General features: G+C 39.0%; 1 protein-coding gene across 1 annotated transcript in view; it reads right to left on the reverse strand.

The window, feature by feature from the left end:
• The window catches only part of LOC108759758 (uncharacterized), a 328,570-nt gene that overhangs the window by 13,008 nt on the left and 299,119 nt on the right, over nucleotides 1-16,443 (reverse strand). Inside the window, exon 10 of the mRNA XM_018505367.1 lies at nucleotides 5,606-5,857. Coding sequence (XP_018360869.1) covers nucleotides 5,606-5,857 — 252 coding nt within the window. The remainder of the gene's footprint in view (nucleotides 1-5,605; nucleotides 5,858-16,443) is intronic.

Raw genomic sequence — 16,443 nt, forward strand, 5'->3', positions numbered from 1 at the left:
ATTAGAAGCTCAAATCACGGGCAAATTGACGCGCAGGATACTAAGGGAGACGTAGGGAGACTACAATGGTGAATAGGAGAAGCAGGAGGCCGGGAGGGGCCGGAGATGCGCACGCTAATCACTGAGCAAGGCTAATTGAGGCGCCCGTTGGATTATATCGTAATGGAATCTCCGGCGTGCGCGATTCAACATCCTATAATACACCCGGCGCTAAGGAAAGCGCCTAATTTCTTGATGCTCGCGAAGAATCAAATCAAGTGTCTAAACTTCCGAATCGCGAAATCTCAATATACCGTAGTGATAAAATTTATGTATTTTTCATTCTTTATATAGCTTAATATTTGTGTGTGTTGAAGAAATTATCATTTAACAAAGATACAAACCACAAAAATTTGAGAAAAATTACATTGAAAAAAATTTATTAAATTTTAATAAATATTTGTTTGAATATTAACTATAATAAATATATATATACCAAATGTAAATATATATTTATTTGGAACAAGAATCAATTTGATTTAAGTATATCACTTTTTCATCGAGTAAAATATTTATGAAAATTTGGTAAATTTTTTTTTCAGTGTACGAAAAATATTTTTTACTTTATTTAAAATTTTTTCTAATCTTGAAATTCTTTTTATCTTTATCTCGTATATACGATTATTAATATTTTCTGATACTTATACTTCGATGCCTTCTATTCTGTCTATTATCTAAAATTATATTTCCTTTTTCAATGCTTTTATAAAAGCTCTCAATTGCTCAATGCTGCTACATAGCATTTCCAAGACGACATAATAAATTTTTTTATCCATCTACCTAGCAATATCGATCGACCAATTGAAAGAACGATAAAAAAAAAAACGCAATACACTGACGATACAATAGCATCTCACGGACTTATCATCATCGTATCGATTTATTATTATCCTCAAAGTAGTATCTTCGCAAGAACCTACCCTTTCCACATCCCGCAAGATAAGTCGTTCTTGCTCGCGAACTTACTGTCGCCGCGAGCTACGGAGGTCCTACTTCCTAACTCACTAAGCACGGGAATTCCTTAAAGTCCGTGTAATTTTTTCCCTAAGGCGTCCCGCGCGTAAAAGTTATATTACTTAAAGTTTCCGCGAGTTATACGCACATCGTGCAAAGTGGACCTCGCGACTGGTCCCCACGATATGCAAGCTAGAGAGGTCGCTGCCGCTCGCAAAGCATTTAGCAGCCGGTGAGTTTCAGGATACGTTTATAATTAGCATACTAATACTCGAGGGTGTTTCACGCGCATACATCTTCCGCCGCCATTGCCCTTACGTTAGTAAATGGCGTCGATAATATATCTCTCCGGATACATACGTCATCATCGTCATCTTCGTCGATCCTTAATGGGACGGAGCGGGCGGCCGGTCGACCTCTCGCGACCCCCTCAATTTCCTATCTCCTACTTCGATACGTGTGTAACGCGGCGCACTTACGCACCCGCGGCCGCGTATATATCACGCCTCCCACGAAATTGAACTCTGTCTTTGACGGGGCGTACATCGTTCCGCTCGCTTCATGAATATTGATCGGCGGCCGTTAATACGCGGAATTGATTGCGGAACGTCCGCCACGCCGCGCCGCGCCGATCCCGGACTCATCAATTCGATCTGTGTCGATTACAGCTACCGGAATTATCTCCAGCGACCATCATTATCCGTGATTATACTCTTGTGAGTTTTCTTCGGTAACGTTTCTTTGTACGAATTATTTTTATACTCCGCGAAAAGTGTGTGCAATTTGCCGAACAAAGATTTATCTAGTTCATCAGCACTTTCTCTTGATACATCGATTTAATTTAATTTCGAATTATTTTTACGCTTCTGTAAAAATATCTCGCGTATACCGTGGAAAAAGACGTATCTATCGACTTGGTGTTTTTATCTTGGTTGGTCGATATATCTATCAGTATTCTATTTTACGCCAGCGTGTAATACAATTCAGAAGAAGCGCATAGGCTATGTCTTATGGAGTATGATTACAAAGGGGGCGATTAATGAATGACGCTGCCGACGGTCCTACGCGGCTATTTCCGATATTTCTTGTTCTTATCTCAACCACGCGAGGCATTGATCAATCGACAATCCATAGCGCGCTTACGTTTTCCAACAATTCCTACCTCCAGACGATCAATCGTGCTGCACGTCAACTACTTACAGAAAATAAATCTGAAACGCGTCGGCGCAGATTTATTGCTGACGATTTATCGCTCCGAAAAATCATTCGTCACGCGACCGTACAATGTAATGAAAAACGGCCATCGGCTCGTGGGGGTGGTAAACGTGCCGCGTGCGGCATATGCGGGCGATTTCTCCGAAAATACAACGAATTAGGGCTATAATTCGGCCCTAAAGCCCGCCACTACATGGCTGTCCTGGAACCTGCTGGAACCTCCTGGAAAGAGAAGCGCATCCACACGGAGATTAACAGCAGATGCCACTTAATGAACCTGAACGTGGCCACTAACTCCTCTCACCACAAACACGCGTCCTGAACAACAACTAACGCGGTTACACGATGAACGAGACTCTGTCTATACAACTCAATGAGTTTTCCTGTTTCATTCCTCTCACCTCTCCTACCTCTTTCTCTCCCCCGTTCCCGTGCATTAATCTGGGCTATATATCCACGAATCCAAAGGGCCATCGAAACTTTTCAATAATTCCGTGCGACCGGGCAAAAAGCTTGGCCATGGGAAGTTGGGTTGCTGGTTGCCGGCAACCGGATAGAGCTTTCGCAATAGTGCGGCGCCCGTTGGTCTCTCACGTTGGTCGAACATGGACGAGCGAATACTCACAGAAAGGAGAAGAGAAACGAGGGGGTGTTCGAGAGGGTGGACGTAGGGCAAAAGGGAGGAGGCGTATCGCGGTGAAAACTCGGGTGCTCGAAACGAGAGCAGCGCCGTTGAAAACCTCGACCGTAACCAGTCAGATTCAATCTGCATAATGGAGAAAGCTCGAGACAATGTTTGCACGGGGCTCTCCGCGCGTGCAATGTTTCCTCCCACCCCTCTCTCTCTCTCACTCTCTCTCTCTTTTTCTCCCTCTCTTTCCCTTGAACCGTTAAATCGTATCTCTCTTGCTCTTCCTCTCTTTTCCACCCCCGAGACCAGCGGACTCGCTGCGGATTGGTTCGGGGTTTGGGTGGAACCAAAGAGCTTGTTAATGGGTTCATTTGGATTCGATCATCGTCTTACCTTTCCCATCCACCGGTGGTAACGTCTCTCTCGCTCGTCTGCGTTTTATCTCGTCTTCGCTGATTTACTCGTCCTCGTACCCGCCTCGTTCCAATCTTTACTCTATCGAGTCGTTACTGAGCGGTCTTCTCATCCGCCATCGCTTACGTAAAGGTGAATGGAATAAGGAGGAAAGAAGGACCGGGTTACCAGTAAGCGACGGCGGAAGGTTAGATGGTCGTTAAAAATGTTAATTGGAAAATTAATTTGACGTACTTATTTGTCAAGATTACACAAGAGCGTGAAAGATATAAAGGGAAAGTAGCGCCAGAATTCATAAGGACGAATATGAAGACGAATTAAAAATAAATATTTAAGGAGGTTGTAAGGGCATAATACACATATATTACTATTTACGCTTTAAACAAACTACATACGTATGAAAGTTGTGTTAATAACATTCTGCTTTTATTGAGCAACACATTTTTATAGATTATTTATTTTAAACATGACTTATGCAAAGTTTCATTGAGGTTCACCATTAGTTTATAACAAATAAATTTTATTTATTTACTGAACAACTAATGTCTACATCTCAAGGTAACTTTACATAAATATTGTTGAATTCATAAAGTATTTATATAAAAAAATTGAGATTTTTATCATTATTTTATAATACATTTTCATATATTTATATTAGAGTACAAATTAAAAAAATATTATTATTTATTTAAATAACTTTTGATCCAGATGGTCAACTGTCTCTATTTTTTTTGTATTATTATTAAATGCAATTTAGAATAGTCTGTAATTTTTTCAAATAATTCTTAACATATTGCATTTGCCGTACAACCTCTTTAAAAATAATACATTCTTTTTGCATTCTTAAAGGTATTTAAATTTTCAAACGCAATTCACGTTTATCTTTATTATATTCACATAAAATATTCGATGTACATATTTGTATATGTCAAGTTCTTTTTCTTATAAAACACTTCTCAAACTTTCATATTTTCACAATCACGCGATAAAGTCTTATAGGTTGGAAAAAAGTCTCGATTTATGTGTGGCGATTCAATATGTCGATTATTATTCTTCTCGCCTTTTAATGCCATCCGTCAGATCAGTTTATTCCCACTCGTTCCGTAGTGCCGATTACGTCATCGTCTTTCAATTGCAGAATAAAGAACATCTCCAGTCCGCCATTCATTTTTTCCCTGCCTACCATCCACAATCGAGTGAAAAACGGAAAACTTTTGTCCGACGAGTTTTTCAGCACTTTTCTAAACGACGTGGCCTTCGTTAAGACATTTTTAATCAGCGGAAGAAGAGCTTCGAAAAGACGGAAGCGGTGAGGGGAGAAAGGATTTTCGCGGAATCGCTGATCTTTCTATTTCAACGGCTGCAACAACGCCTTACCTCCTGACCTTATTAAGAAAACCGCTGTTCGCATCCTCCTCCGTCTAGGAACAGAAGAGATGGGAAAAGGTAGACGCAAGGAGGGAAAGGTGTGCTCAAGTCGCACGGATCTCGGAGGGCGATTTCCGCGATTTCTCTTATATCACTTTTTACGTCTTTTTTGCACCCTCAACGCGGCGATTATCACCTTGAGGGTGCATCCTCGAGTATCGCGTTCCTCGAGGCCCCTGAGATGACGGCGGCAGCTTGATGAGATTTTCATAGAAACGCCGGTTGATTATTCGGATGCAAGATGCGCTCGCGCGAATTCGCGCGATTGCGAATTCATATGGTGATGCAACCGTCGGCGCGGTATAACTTTGGAATCGCGCGCGGAGATTTTCTCGAATATTAAAGTTTTCGCGCCGAAAATGAAGTTTGGACGGCGCGGTCGGGCGGATGCAAATGAAATCAGCTGCCGCGAGATGAGTTCCTTTATCCTGAAGAAATGGCTGCGACCGAAAGAAAGTGTCAAGCTACAACGTATGATCTTACATTGTCACATTACACTTCGCGATGTAGACGACATTTGAAAACAATATTTTTTATATAATTGTAATAAAATATTCGATAGTTTTCCTCTGAAAAGAAGATTTAAGCTTTCTTGAATAAAATAAGATGGAAAAATTTATAATATAATGAGGGCACATCATATAAAGTTTAGTTTTTATTTAATAATCGGATATATCGGATATTAATTACGCATTCACTTAATTTTAATTATTTTGTTCAGCCTGGGATTTGAAATGCATTATATATATGGTTTGATTCCGCTTCATAATCGCTATGCTAAAAATGTATATAGCAAAATTACAAGATAAAACGTTATTAGAATATTTTAGAGCGTTAAGCTCATTTCTTATTAAGCTCTTAGCTTTATTCGCATAAATACGTAAACAAAAGCTTCTTTAAGCGTTGTCCTTATCAAATATTTACCTTTTTGAAGTAACCGCCGTGGAGTCGCATATGGCCATTAAGGGCGGGTATGTTTTTAAATTTTCGATGGCACAGATTGCACTCCACCGGTTTCGGTTCCGTTTGGGTCTTGTTGGAAGTAGTGACCGTTCCGGGGGAAGACGAATTACCGGAAGATGGACTGCCCTTCCCTACATTTCCGCTTCCCGGCGAGCCGACCTGCTGTTGTTGCTGTTGCTGTTGCGCCTGCTGTTGCGCTTGCTGCTGTTGTTGCTGTAAGCGAGAAATAAATCCCCTCTTAATATATAAAGAAAGATTTAAGAAAATATTGGAACATTTACAACTACAGAGTATCTCAAATATTTCGAAATTTGTCCGCGTCAAATGTTTAAAAAAAAATCTATATTATTTTAACCTTTAATTACCGTCTCACAGAGTTAGACTCGACGACAATGCTAGTATATGACAAAGGAGCCGCGACGGTAGTTAAAAGGTTAAATCATAATTACTATTACTTAATATTAAATAATAAATGATTTAAAGGGATGCAACAGATGTCGCATATAATTGCTGATGTACTCAATCCTGTATTTCTACAGAAGGAGAGAGAATAGCGTTTATAAAATATTCGCAACGTAACGACCTCATTATTTCCGACGGTGGCACATAACGAGTAAAGACTAGAATAAGCGTAAGACCGAGAATAATTGAACAAAGGGAGAATTTCCTTTATGGTAGCTTCTTCCTTTATGGCGCGCCCTACATCTGGCTTAATGCTGCTCTTCTCTCTCGCAGAAGTCGCAGAAGATTTTTAATGGCAACGCACGAAGCTTTTCGCTTTCCGGTGTTTCTCCATTTCGCTCTCGTCAAGGACCGTTTCGCTTTTCGAGGGGGACGGGGCGAAATTCCATCTTAAGGGGGGGAGGGGAGCGATAGTGTAGCACGCGTAACACTAATACGACTATGTAGCACGCGAAAGTTGCTGCTCTCTGCCCGCCGGTTAAGCCCTCTCGAGAGCCGAGAACCGTTCCTCTTCCACCTCCTTCGAAGCCTTGTATAAACTCCACAACTTCGTAAGCGCGTAAGAGGGAATAGAGATGGGAGAATTGCTAACTACAGATCGGAGAACGTTGTACGCCCGCTGCACAATTTGCATCGCTTCCAGGCGATACGACGATCGTCCGGGGACGCGAGATACGCCGCGCGCGAAGCCTCGACTTCTGTATTATAACATATTATAACTTCGCTTTTGTATTTTAGAGCTAGATCTTAACACTCTCCTCTAAGCGTTGTGCATGATGCTCTAGATTTTGCACCAGTAAGAACGTGTTGATTTCTAGCAACAATAGGATGCTTTTCTCAATAGTCTTGCTTTCAAATGTATTGATTATAAATAGCTTTTTTTAGCTACTTATAATTAATTTTTGGTTTTCACACCAAAATACTGTCTTTGTAAATGGAGAGTTTAAATTCTTTTTATAATTACTATTTAAGTTTCATCTTAAAAGCATAGAAACATTTAGAATAAAATTCACATATTGAGACGCAAGAGTGGATTCATATATTCGGCATATAAGCTCATTCCTGATTTTCTAAAAATACAATATTATATATTGCTATTATAGCTCTCGCTAATAATAAGAGAAAAAATTGTTTAAAAAACTAAAAATTCTCGATGCAGATTTATGAAGATCAACTTGAGATCAGTTTATAATATATTTGTCGCAAATATTAAATTAATTTCCAGGAACCTGCCATTAAACCATATATCTTAAAACTAGTTTTTAAGTCCCTCGGCAGAAATGCAACTATAAATATATATACCGGTCTTAGAGGCTCGGGATTGCATTGCGTGAGCATATTCTCTCTCTTTCTCGTTTTCGTATCGCTCTAGGATAGCATGCGCTCCCTTCACGTGAGTTTACTTCTACTACGCCTCCTTTTGCGGCGTGCAAAACTCCTGTCGTATAAGTTCGAGAATTGCTGCGAGAAGAGCGAAGTTGCTTCCTCTTCCATCAAGCTTCCCGGAAGGGTCGGGAATTCTAAGCTTAGTCGTAAGTACATATTCGATGCTGCCGCGAGGCATGTCTGGATAAGAGCTTTGGAAATTTAATAACTGCGTAAGTAGAGATCCAATACTCGATATCCTGCGGAAGGAACTTAAAAGGTCGCGCGTTTAAAGCGCAGAAGTAATACAGCTAATATTTAGAACGCTTTGCATAATATGGATAATATTGTGATACTTGCCCGCTTTATATCTGACATTAAAATCACATTTGCCGATATACATTGATTAGCCAATCTACCATTTTCAAGACGTTCGTCCGCGTCCGCAAATCGTTTATCTCCTCTTGATCTGCAAATGAAGCTACACGTATCTATCACACACGTGTATGTGAAAGGCATTTGGCAGGGCGAAAGAACAAGAAGCTATATATATATATACGTGTGCGCGACTAGTCTTCATATCTGACCCTTCTCCATTTCTCACCCTTCTTTGCTCAATAATAACGGTCTTAACTACCTACATACCTCTTCTTGCTCTAGGAAGCAAAAGCGATTTGCCGTCGCATTTGCTTCCTAGAGGAAGTCTTCTAACTTGAATCTACTGGCGCCATTAAAAATTCAGAGATGGGTTTTACCAACTTACACTATTGAATTATAGTTTTAGAACTCGGCGCGATCGATATGCTATTTTTTCTAGAGATATTGTCTTTATACAGATATTCTTATGCGGAATTTGTTATAAAAGGAAAAAAAAGTGTAAGTTTTCACATAAAATTATAAAATACTTTATAAAGAGAAGCTTTTTATATCTTTTATAAATCTTTATAGCAAATATCGCGGGCTTAATATATATCGCTCAATAGTCTTTTATCATTTAGAGAAAAAGGAACGTATTTCCAGCCAATGAACAAATTTATTTTGTGAAAGAAAGAATGACAAAAGGTGGAGAGGAGCGTGAAAGAATAGCAGCTGGGTGTCTTCATAAAGGCAGATCACCCATAGCACGAACCGCGTAATTACATGAAAAAGAAAATACAAAGCGAGATGGTAATCAAAGAACGCTCTGTGGTCGTTTTCATTGGGCGCGCTTTTTGCGTGATATTGTTGATGTACGCGTGCATTCCGTTATCCAGCCGAGGAAAAACATCGAATTGTGAAAAAGCTTTTGACACGCGTAAATGGGTATATAGCTTTGCGGATGAGAGCACCGGATGATCGACGTTGCAATACGATCGCCATGGGGGAAATACGATCAATCCGTATATTAGTTATTTAACAACTTTGACAGATTCTATACATGTTGTTTGTATCTGAGAAATTTTACGAAAATAAATTTCGCTGCGTTACTAAAGTCTACGTTTCATTTATTAGCAGCATAATAGAAATGCTGAAGCGTAATTCTTAAAGCATAATAATATATCGCCATTGAACTGGATTTAAAGCATTAAGGATTAATACTTAATCCTCAACACTGACAGACTTAGCGCATTAAGCTTCAAATAGCAAGCTTTAGCCTCGGTGAGCTTAAAGTACTAAAGAAATACGAACGCGTAATCATTGACGTTTACCAGCACTTCGCTTGGTTTCGATTATTTATCTTCCTTTCGTTTATCGCGTTAAAATACGTAATTCATTAGGATTCGACGGTAATCACGGCTCGTTCGAGGCGCCGATGTGTAGCCTCCGCGAACGAGTTTAACTTAAAAGTAGAGGCTCTTCGATGGTCCGAGCAGCTCCGAGAAAATTGGTTTAATTCGCATGTCGACGAGTGCGATTATATTCTTCTCCAGTCGGTATTTTGCGCTCGTCATCGTTCGAAGCATGCCGTTGATAGATCACGAGATAGCTATCGATCCTCTGTCGCCAGCAACCTATCATGATCATCTTTCACGACATCGAAGTACTCGATCGCGGTAGATATCTCATCAATTTCTGCAAACAATCTTCGATCCTAACAAGAGCCTGAATTTCGTTTAAAGCGAGAAAAACTTTCGCGCTTTTCGCGTTAAGGCAATGCGTCCATTTGCCGAGATCATTTTCCGATCGCAAACAAAATTTGTATACAATTTCCACGATAGAAACGAGAATTTACAGATAAAAATTGTAAAATACTTTTTTTTTATATATAGAATTAGAGATTTGTTTTGAAATAACATCGATCAATATTAAACTCATCGTATTTTTCACTTGTCTCGATAGAATGGACATTGATTAGATTCCACATTTATAATTACATTCGGATCTCTTTTATCCTCTTTTTACATTCGCAGCACGAATTCAAATACATAACGATAAATGACGTGTAAAAATATCTGCGGTTTCGCTTCTTCTTGATTTTCCGCATTTTCATCGAATAGCGTGACTCAATTACTTCGGGATTAATGCGGAATACGTGATGAAAATTCAAAAGACGCTTTACGTGGCAAATCCGCGATTACGACGTGTTCCTTTTGCATCCGCCATTAGCGTTGCTTCGATAGTTTAGCCGACGGAGACGCAATTGTCCTAAGAAGTGCGAGGAGCGTCATTCCTCCTCCTTCCGCTTCGAGAGAGATCGTAACGCCGTTTCCCTCGGCAACGACTTAACCCGTTCAAGTACGGCCGGAGTAAAATTACGGCCCGTTTCCGGGCCGGTGGTCCGCGTAGCAAGCGGAAATTCGGTGATTCCATCGTTTTCGAGAGCCAGTTTAAATGTGACGTTTGGGACTTGACGCGAGGAAGATATCGTGATAAAGAATTTATTATCGGTTGATTACGTACCGCAGTTGAATTATACAAAAATATATGAAGCAAATAATGAGTAAAATTAAACGTCGAATTAAAGATATAGTGGTATAAAAAAATTAATAATATTGTAAGAACACACAGCGATATTATAATCAAAAATATTAACTGAGTGTATAAATAGAACGTTAAGTTATGTCGATAATATAAATCAATTAGAATATAATTTTTGCAATTACATGAGAGAACAGTTTATACTTTAAGTAAAGAATGATATACTTATGTATTGAAGAAAATCGAGAACAAGGACGAGAGAGAATAGGGGTGATCTAAGTGCCGCTGAATTGCACGGATGGATCGTTACTAGCGGCTTGCTTCTTGAGCCGGTATCTTGGCTGGTCCTGGCATGTATGATTAAATTAGAACAATGCCGGCATAACTCGCCTAGCATGCTCATCCCCTTCCGTCGCAGTCGGTTGCTGCAGCCTGCGCCAGGTTTACCATTTACTAGTAGATGTTAGTAGTTTAGAAACTCTCTCTCTCTCTCCCTCTCGTCACAACTTCTCCCCACTTTATCCTCTTCGTCTTTCTCGTTCTCGGTTTCTTCCTGCATTTGTCGTCACCGATTCGATCTCTCCCCGCGGTTGTAATCTCGTGGCAATCCGTAATTTTACGGCGTGCGTGAGTGCTTGTCAGGATGACAATGCGACTTCAGTCACCTCGACTTAATCACTTCCGCACGGTCCGCTTCTCAAGGAGATTGCGCTAACGCGTTAACCCTTTCGCGCCTAATGGATTATATGCGGTAGTCCCACGTGAGTGTTTAGTACGAAATTCGACGGCTTTCACATTGTTACGAAGTCGTGAAAGTCTTAGATTATTATGTAACATGCAAAATAATATTTTTTAAGACATTTTTATTCTTTAAAAAAACTCTCAGACTCTTTTCGAATAAATAGCTTTAAGAAAATCTATGAACATTGTACAAAATCTCAGGAAATTATAAATTGCGCGTAGTAGAAAAAAGTATGTGTTTGGAATTAAACTGAAAAGAACCTTATAACTTCAATTAAAATAATAAATTTTGCCTTATATACCAGTCTCAGTATTTCCGCAGTATATTTGAACCACAGTTATCGCGGAATGGAATAACGAAATAGCCTGATAAAATAAAGTACCGCAATCCTTGCAGGAAAAAACTTCATGCTCTAGTTCCGCGACATCTTGTCTAAACATAGCGAATTATAGTGGCCTTAAAATAGCTTTTAATTGAACAAAATTGGAAGTGCTAATGGCATTACGGTGGAGATACAGACGAAAAGGTACAGTAAAGATAAATATTGGGTTTGGAACGAAACGTGAAAGATAGAGCAATCCGAAAATGAAAATGGACATTCATTCATTTGACAAATTCATCTTGTGCCTCATAGTACCAATTACTCTAATGAAAGTGGTAAGACGGATAAAAATTGCTAAATCATGTAAGCAACATGTGCAAATCGTGGAAGTACTGCTGTAATTTTTATACTATTTCCTTTATTCGCTCTCGTCGCGAATAACAAATGTTGTCTGACGGTGATTTCTATAAATTCTTTTGCAATTTCCTATTGCGGGATTTTCCATGTAGCACAACTTTGCCATAAAGGTGTTAAAAACTAAAAGCTTTTTCTGCGTACACAATTATAGATACGTCAGGATAAATATTCTCGCATAAAATTTTCACGTCGACTCGATATATTGTTGTCATTAATTTATATTTCAAACAGTTTAATAAATAAATGCTTCTGAAAGGAACATATTTTAAAAATATCTTGTGCATAAATGAAACTATAAGAATGACTTTTGTACATGTTCATCTTGTTCGATTAAAGAACTCTTTGGATGCATCCAGTTTAGATTGCTCCTGTGACTTTTAGTAAAATTACGGCAAGCATACAAAGCGAAAGAAGTTGCGACGGTGAAAGTATTTCATTTCTCGGATGGAAGTTTGTCTACTTCCTCCCTGCTTTCGACGTGGAAGGGATATTATTCCGGCACGATCTATTAAAATTTTCGCTGAATTTTGTCAACCTCGAAGGTAACTCGAGGGATGAGATAGGAGGGTCGGATCTTAGGCAATATGAAATTTGGCGCAGCTGTCGCGCATCTCCGAGAAAATTCGTATTAATACCTTCAGCTGTTCGACGTATTTTGAAGTCGATGAAACCACACGTAGCGAACTAAGAAGAACAGCAATTTTTAGAATTATAATTATTGAATATCAATAATATATATATATATTTTCGAGTTTTACATGCAATTTAGTTAATTAAAGAATTTTTTGAATTAAATTTTAGAAATATTTTATGAACATATAAACAACGTTTTAGAAAAATGTTGGCAAATAATTTGTAAGTAATTCGCAATACTGCCAATTCACACAATTGCATTGCATGAAATTATAAGTGGACAATATACCGCGGGCAAAATTATCTCGGTGCTCGTGTTTTCTTTTGCGCTTGAAAAAATATGTTACGAAGCTAAAAGCTTATTACGCTCGCTATATTATTAACCTATTCCCTTTGAATTTCACCGCGGCAAGAAGTATGAGCGGGATTTTATTTCGACAAAATCGGTGAATAAAGATTGTGAGAAAGAGAAAGCACATGAAAAGCGTGCCGCTATATGCTGCTGCTCGCGAGCAAATACGCAGCTACCAGTCCTTATATAATCATCGCGCAAGGTAGAAAACGTGGGAGGCTTTGAGCTTTCGTCGACATCTATAAAACATAAAACTCGGCAAAAAATACCAGAAAACTCATTTCCATTGATCCTACCTATTTAATATTCGCCGGACTAATATTTACCATGCCAGAAGCAAGTTACAGATGCAGACATAATTACGGATAACATTGTGCGAAGAGGAGATACGGGAAGCCCAGTAATTTTTTTTCTGGATTTTAAAGGGTCATTGCTATTAATAAAATTACTGCATAAATTACAAAGAAACATCTTGTTTCTTTATTTCTAATCGGTTCAAATAGTTTTATTTCCTAAAGGCCTTCTTTTAAACCTTTTTTGCGTTAAATATATTCATAAACAGCCCCGAATCTTAAAACTTGAAAACTAATTTTGAAATTTCCTTGTCCCTAATAAATTTGAGAAAACTGCTCGTAATACTTGACGTGAATACCTCATGTAGCATTGAGTTCAAGTTTCGTAAGATGTCGATGACGTAACCAAGGAAGAAACTTGCCCATTCAAGAATTAAAGCGTGACAAATCATAGCACGCTCTACGATATTACATAAGCGGCGCGAATCTTACGCGACGTGCAGGTAACGCACGGAAAGATGTTAAGAGCGACGAGAGAACCGTACCGCAATTAAAGAGGCTGTCAACTGCAAAATGTATTAGCGAACGGAGGCGCCACGGTGCGCTTTGCGTTTAATCGATTCCCTTTCGGCGGTAATCCGCGCGCCAAAACCGCGCGCTGTCGGAAAGCGGGTTGCGGACGTGCAAGAGGACGTGGCGAAGGAGAAGGTTGTATGTAGGTGGATATACGAGGAGCGTTGAGGTCCTACGTAGGTAAACGGAAGACGCGGGAAAGCGCGTCACGGACGACGTCCCACTGAGGTTCCGCGTTACACGCAGGCGGACGCAAAGCTGTGGGAAGACGCGAAGAGGCGAGGGGAGATTCGACGGGACGGGGGCGGACGGGCGTAATTACGTTTTGTCGCTCGTCGCCCGGATTTCCTTTGTTACATTAGCCGCTCCCCTGTCCTAGGGCGCCTAGAGCCCTGGATACGACGTCGCCAGGAGAGGAGTGCGCCGTTAATCTTTAACGACCTGAACACACCGGGATCGGCACACCGAAAAGGGAGAGAAAGTCCGATCTCCAGCCCAACTATGGAACGGGAGGGTGCGACGAGAGGGCTTTGTAATCGAATCCCATCGCTTCCTCTCCTGTTTTTGGCGGCTGCCGTCGTAGACGATGCTGATCCAGTTTATGCGCGGTCAAAGCCAGCCAGAAAGAATCCTGTTGCACGAGCAATCCCTGAGTAGATTAGACAAGTGATACTTTTACATCTAGGTACTTCATAATGAATATGCAGCTGCACGTGATAACGATTCTTGTAGGCTGTTGCATAATTATAGAGTTTTTGAATGTGTCATTTGAAAATTGCAATAAATGAGCACAAGTAGATGTCAAATTAATAAAACATGTATATTTAATAAATTTCAACTAGCGGAACATTTCAGTTTAATAAATAAGTTATTATCAGCCACAAAAACTGAAACAATAGGGTAACTCCGGTATATACGCCGCACCTATCAAAAACTTAATTTATTAAGTATTATTTACTATGTTTAAAATAAACGAACTATATCAGTAAAAACTTTGTACTGTCTACACTACTATGAAAAAAATATTAGAAATCCGAAATATTTAGTTTTCGTATTAAAAAATAAACTTTTTGAAATCTTGCATTTTTGCAATATATAGATAATGGGTGGGATATATTGCAAAAATGCAAGGGTTTCAACAAACTAAACAAAGAATACGAAAGCAAAGCACTTGTATTTTGCTCTCTCTCTCTCTATACAACATGCTTTACTATTCCTCTATACGTACGTATCACGAAATAACCACTAGGTCTTTTACACGCCTTACAGTAATCATTTTATGTAGATTATAATTTATGACGATGCTACTTGTTACACACACAGTGACAAGTCGATTCAACTCACAATAATTTCATTAATATTAACAGTAAGAAGCTGAAATTATAATTCAATATAACATAAAGGCATGTAACAGAGTAGTTGTGAGAAAATTATGCCTACTCCTTCTATTTTTTCTGACTTCCGCGGCGTATATATCGGAGTTACCCTAAAAGTCGTGGAAACATAACGTGACTCAAAACGTCATAATAAATTAAATAAATGATACACATTAATACGATCTAATAGTGTGTTGAGAATTAAAAAAGCGTATAGATGTCAAAGCGCATAAAATAAATCTATAATTGATTCATCGTTTCTTTTACGAGAATTAATTAAATCCAATACATAATTAAAAATCAGAACCGAGCTGCAATAGATTGTATTCACGAAAAGTGTTTCAATTCTACAATGTCTGATGATCGATACGTTTGATTAGTTTCCTTTCGGGTTGTCATAAATTCCTCATTCTAAAATTTCATAACTTTTTTCTGATTTTCAGACAAAATTTCATGATTTTCCCCGACTTTCAACAATATTTTGAAATTTTTTGTATCTTCTTGATTTGCAAGCCATTAAATATTTTGTTGAGAGATCAATTTAACACAGCAATATAAATTACTATTAATGTTGCTGATAGTTTGCATTTTTAATTTTTAAGTTGGTAGTATTCTAAAACTGCGTAGGTGTGATATATTAAACTTCTTTAAAGCCGAGAATTTTCATTTTCCAGAAAACTTTACAAAATTCTGTGATTTTCCCCTTTTCTAATTTTGTAGCAACCCTATCCTACTTAATTGGTAATGTTTTAAACTACGTCGTTAAAATTTTTTCTTAATTTTAAGATCTTTAATAAGATAAGAAATGTAATGGAAAATATAAAATTATATTATTATTGTGTTCTTTAATGAACTTTAGTATAAAATACACTAAGCCACATCTCTCTCTCTTTCTCTCTACTTTCCGAGCAGTCTTTAACTATTAAAAAAAAATAAGATTGGTGTCCATCGTTATTCAAGCAAAGCTTAGGTTAACGCGAAATGTTGTGCACGAAAGCGGCTTACGCTCAGCTGGATCACTCGACCGAATCGCGGTGATGGATTCAAAGGAGAGTGGCGTTACTCTTGGATACTTCGCTGGTAATCCTCCCGAAGAGCAGGATACCGTGTGATGCAGGAAGGCGCGAAGATTCCGAGTTACGTCGTTCGTTAACGGATCGGTAGGCAAATTCTATAGATTTCGCCGCATTATCCCGCCCCGGGTTGGCGTGTCTGCGGCGTTCAAAGTCTATTAATTTCTCCCGTCGATGCTTTGACGGCATGTGGTGGCATTTATATGTACATATATAAATGAGCATGTATACACGGGGCGTATACAAGTACGAACGCGCCTAGCAGCGTGGAGCGAGTGTAAAGAGAGAGAAAG

The sequence above is a fragment of the Trachymyrmex cornetzi genome, unplaced genomic scaffold (assembly GCF_001594075.2).
Source record: "Trachymyrmex cornetzi isolate Tcor2-1 unplaced genomic scaffold, Tcor1.1 scaffold204, whole genome shotgun sequence".
Lineage (NCBI taxonomy): Eukaryota > Metazoa > Arthropoda > Insecta > Hymenoptera > Formicidae > Trachymyrmex > Trachymyrmex cornetzi.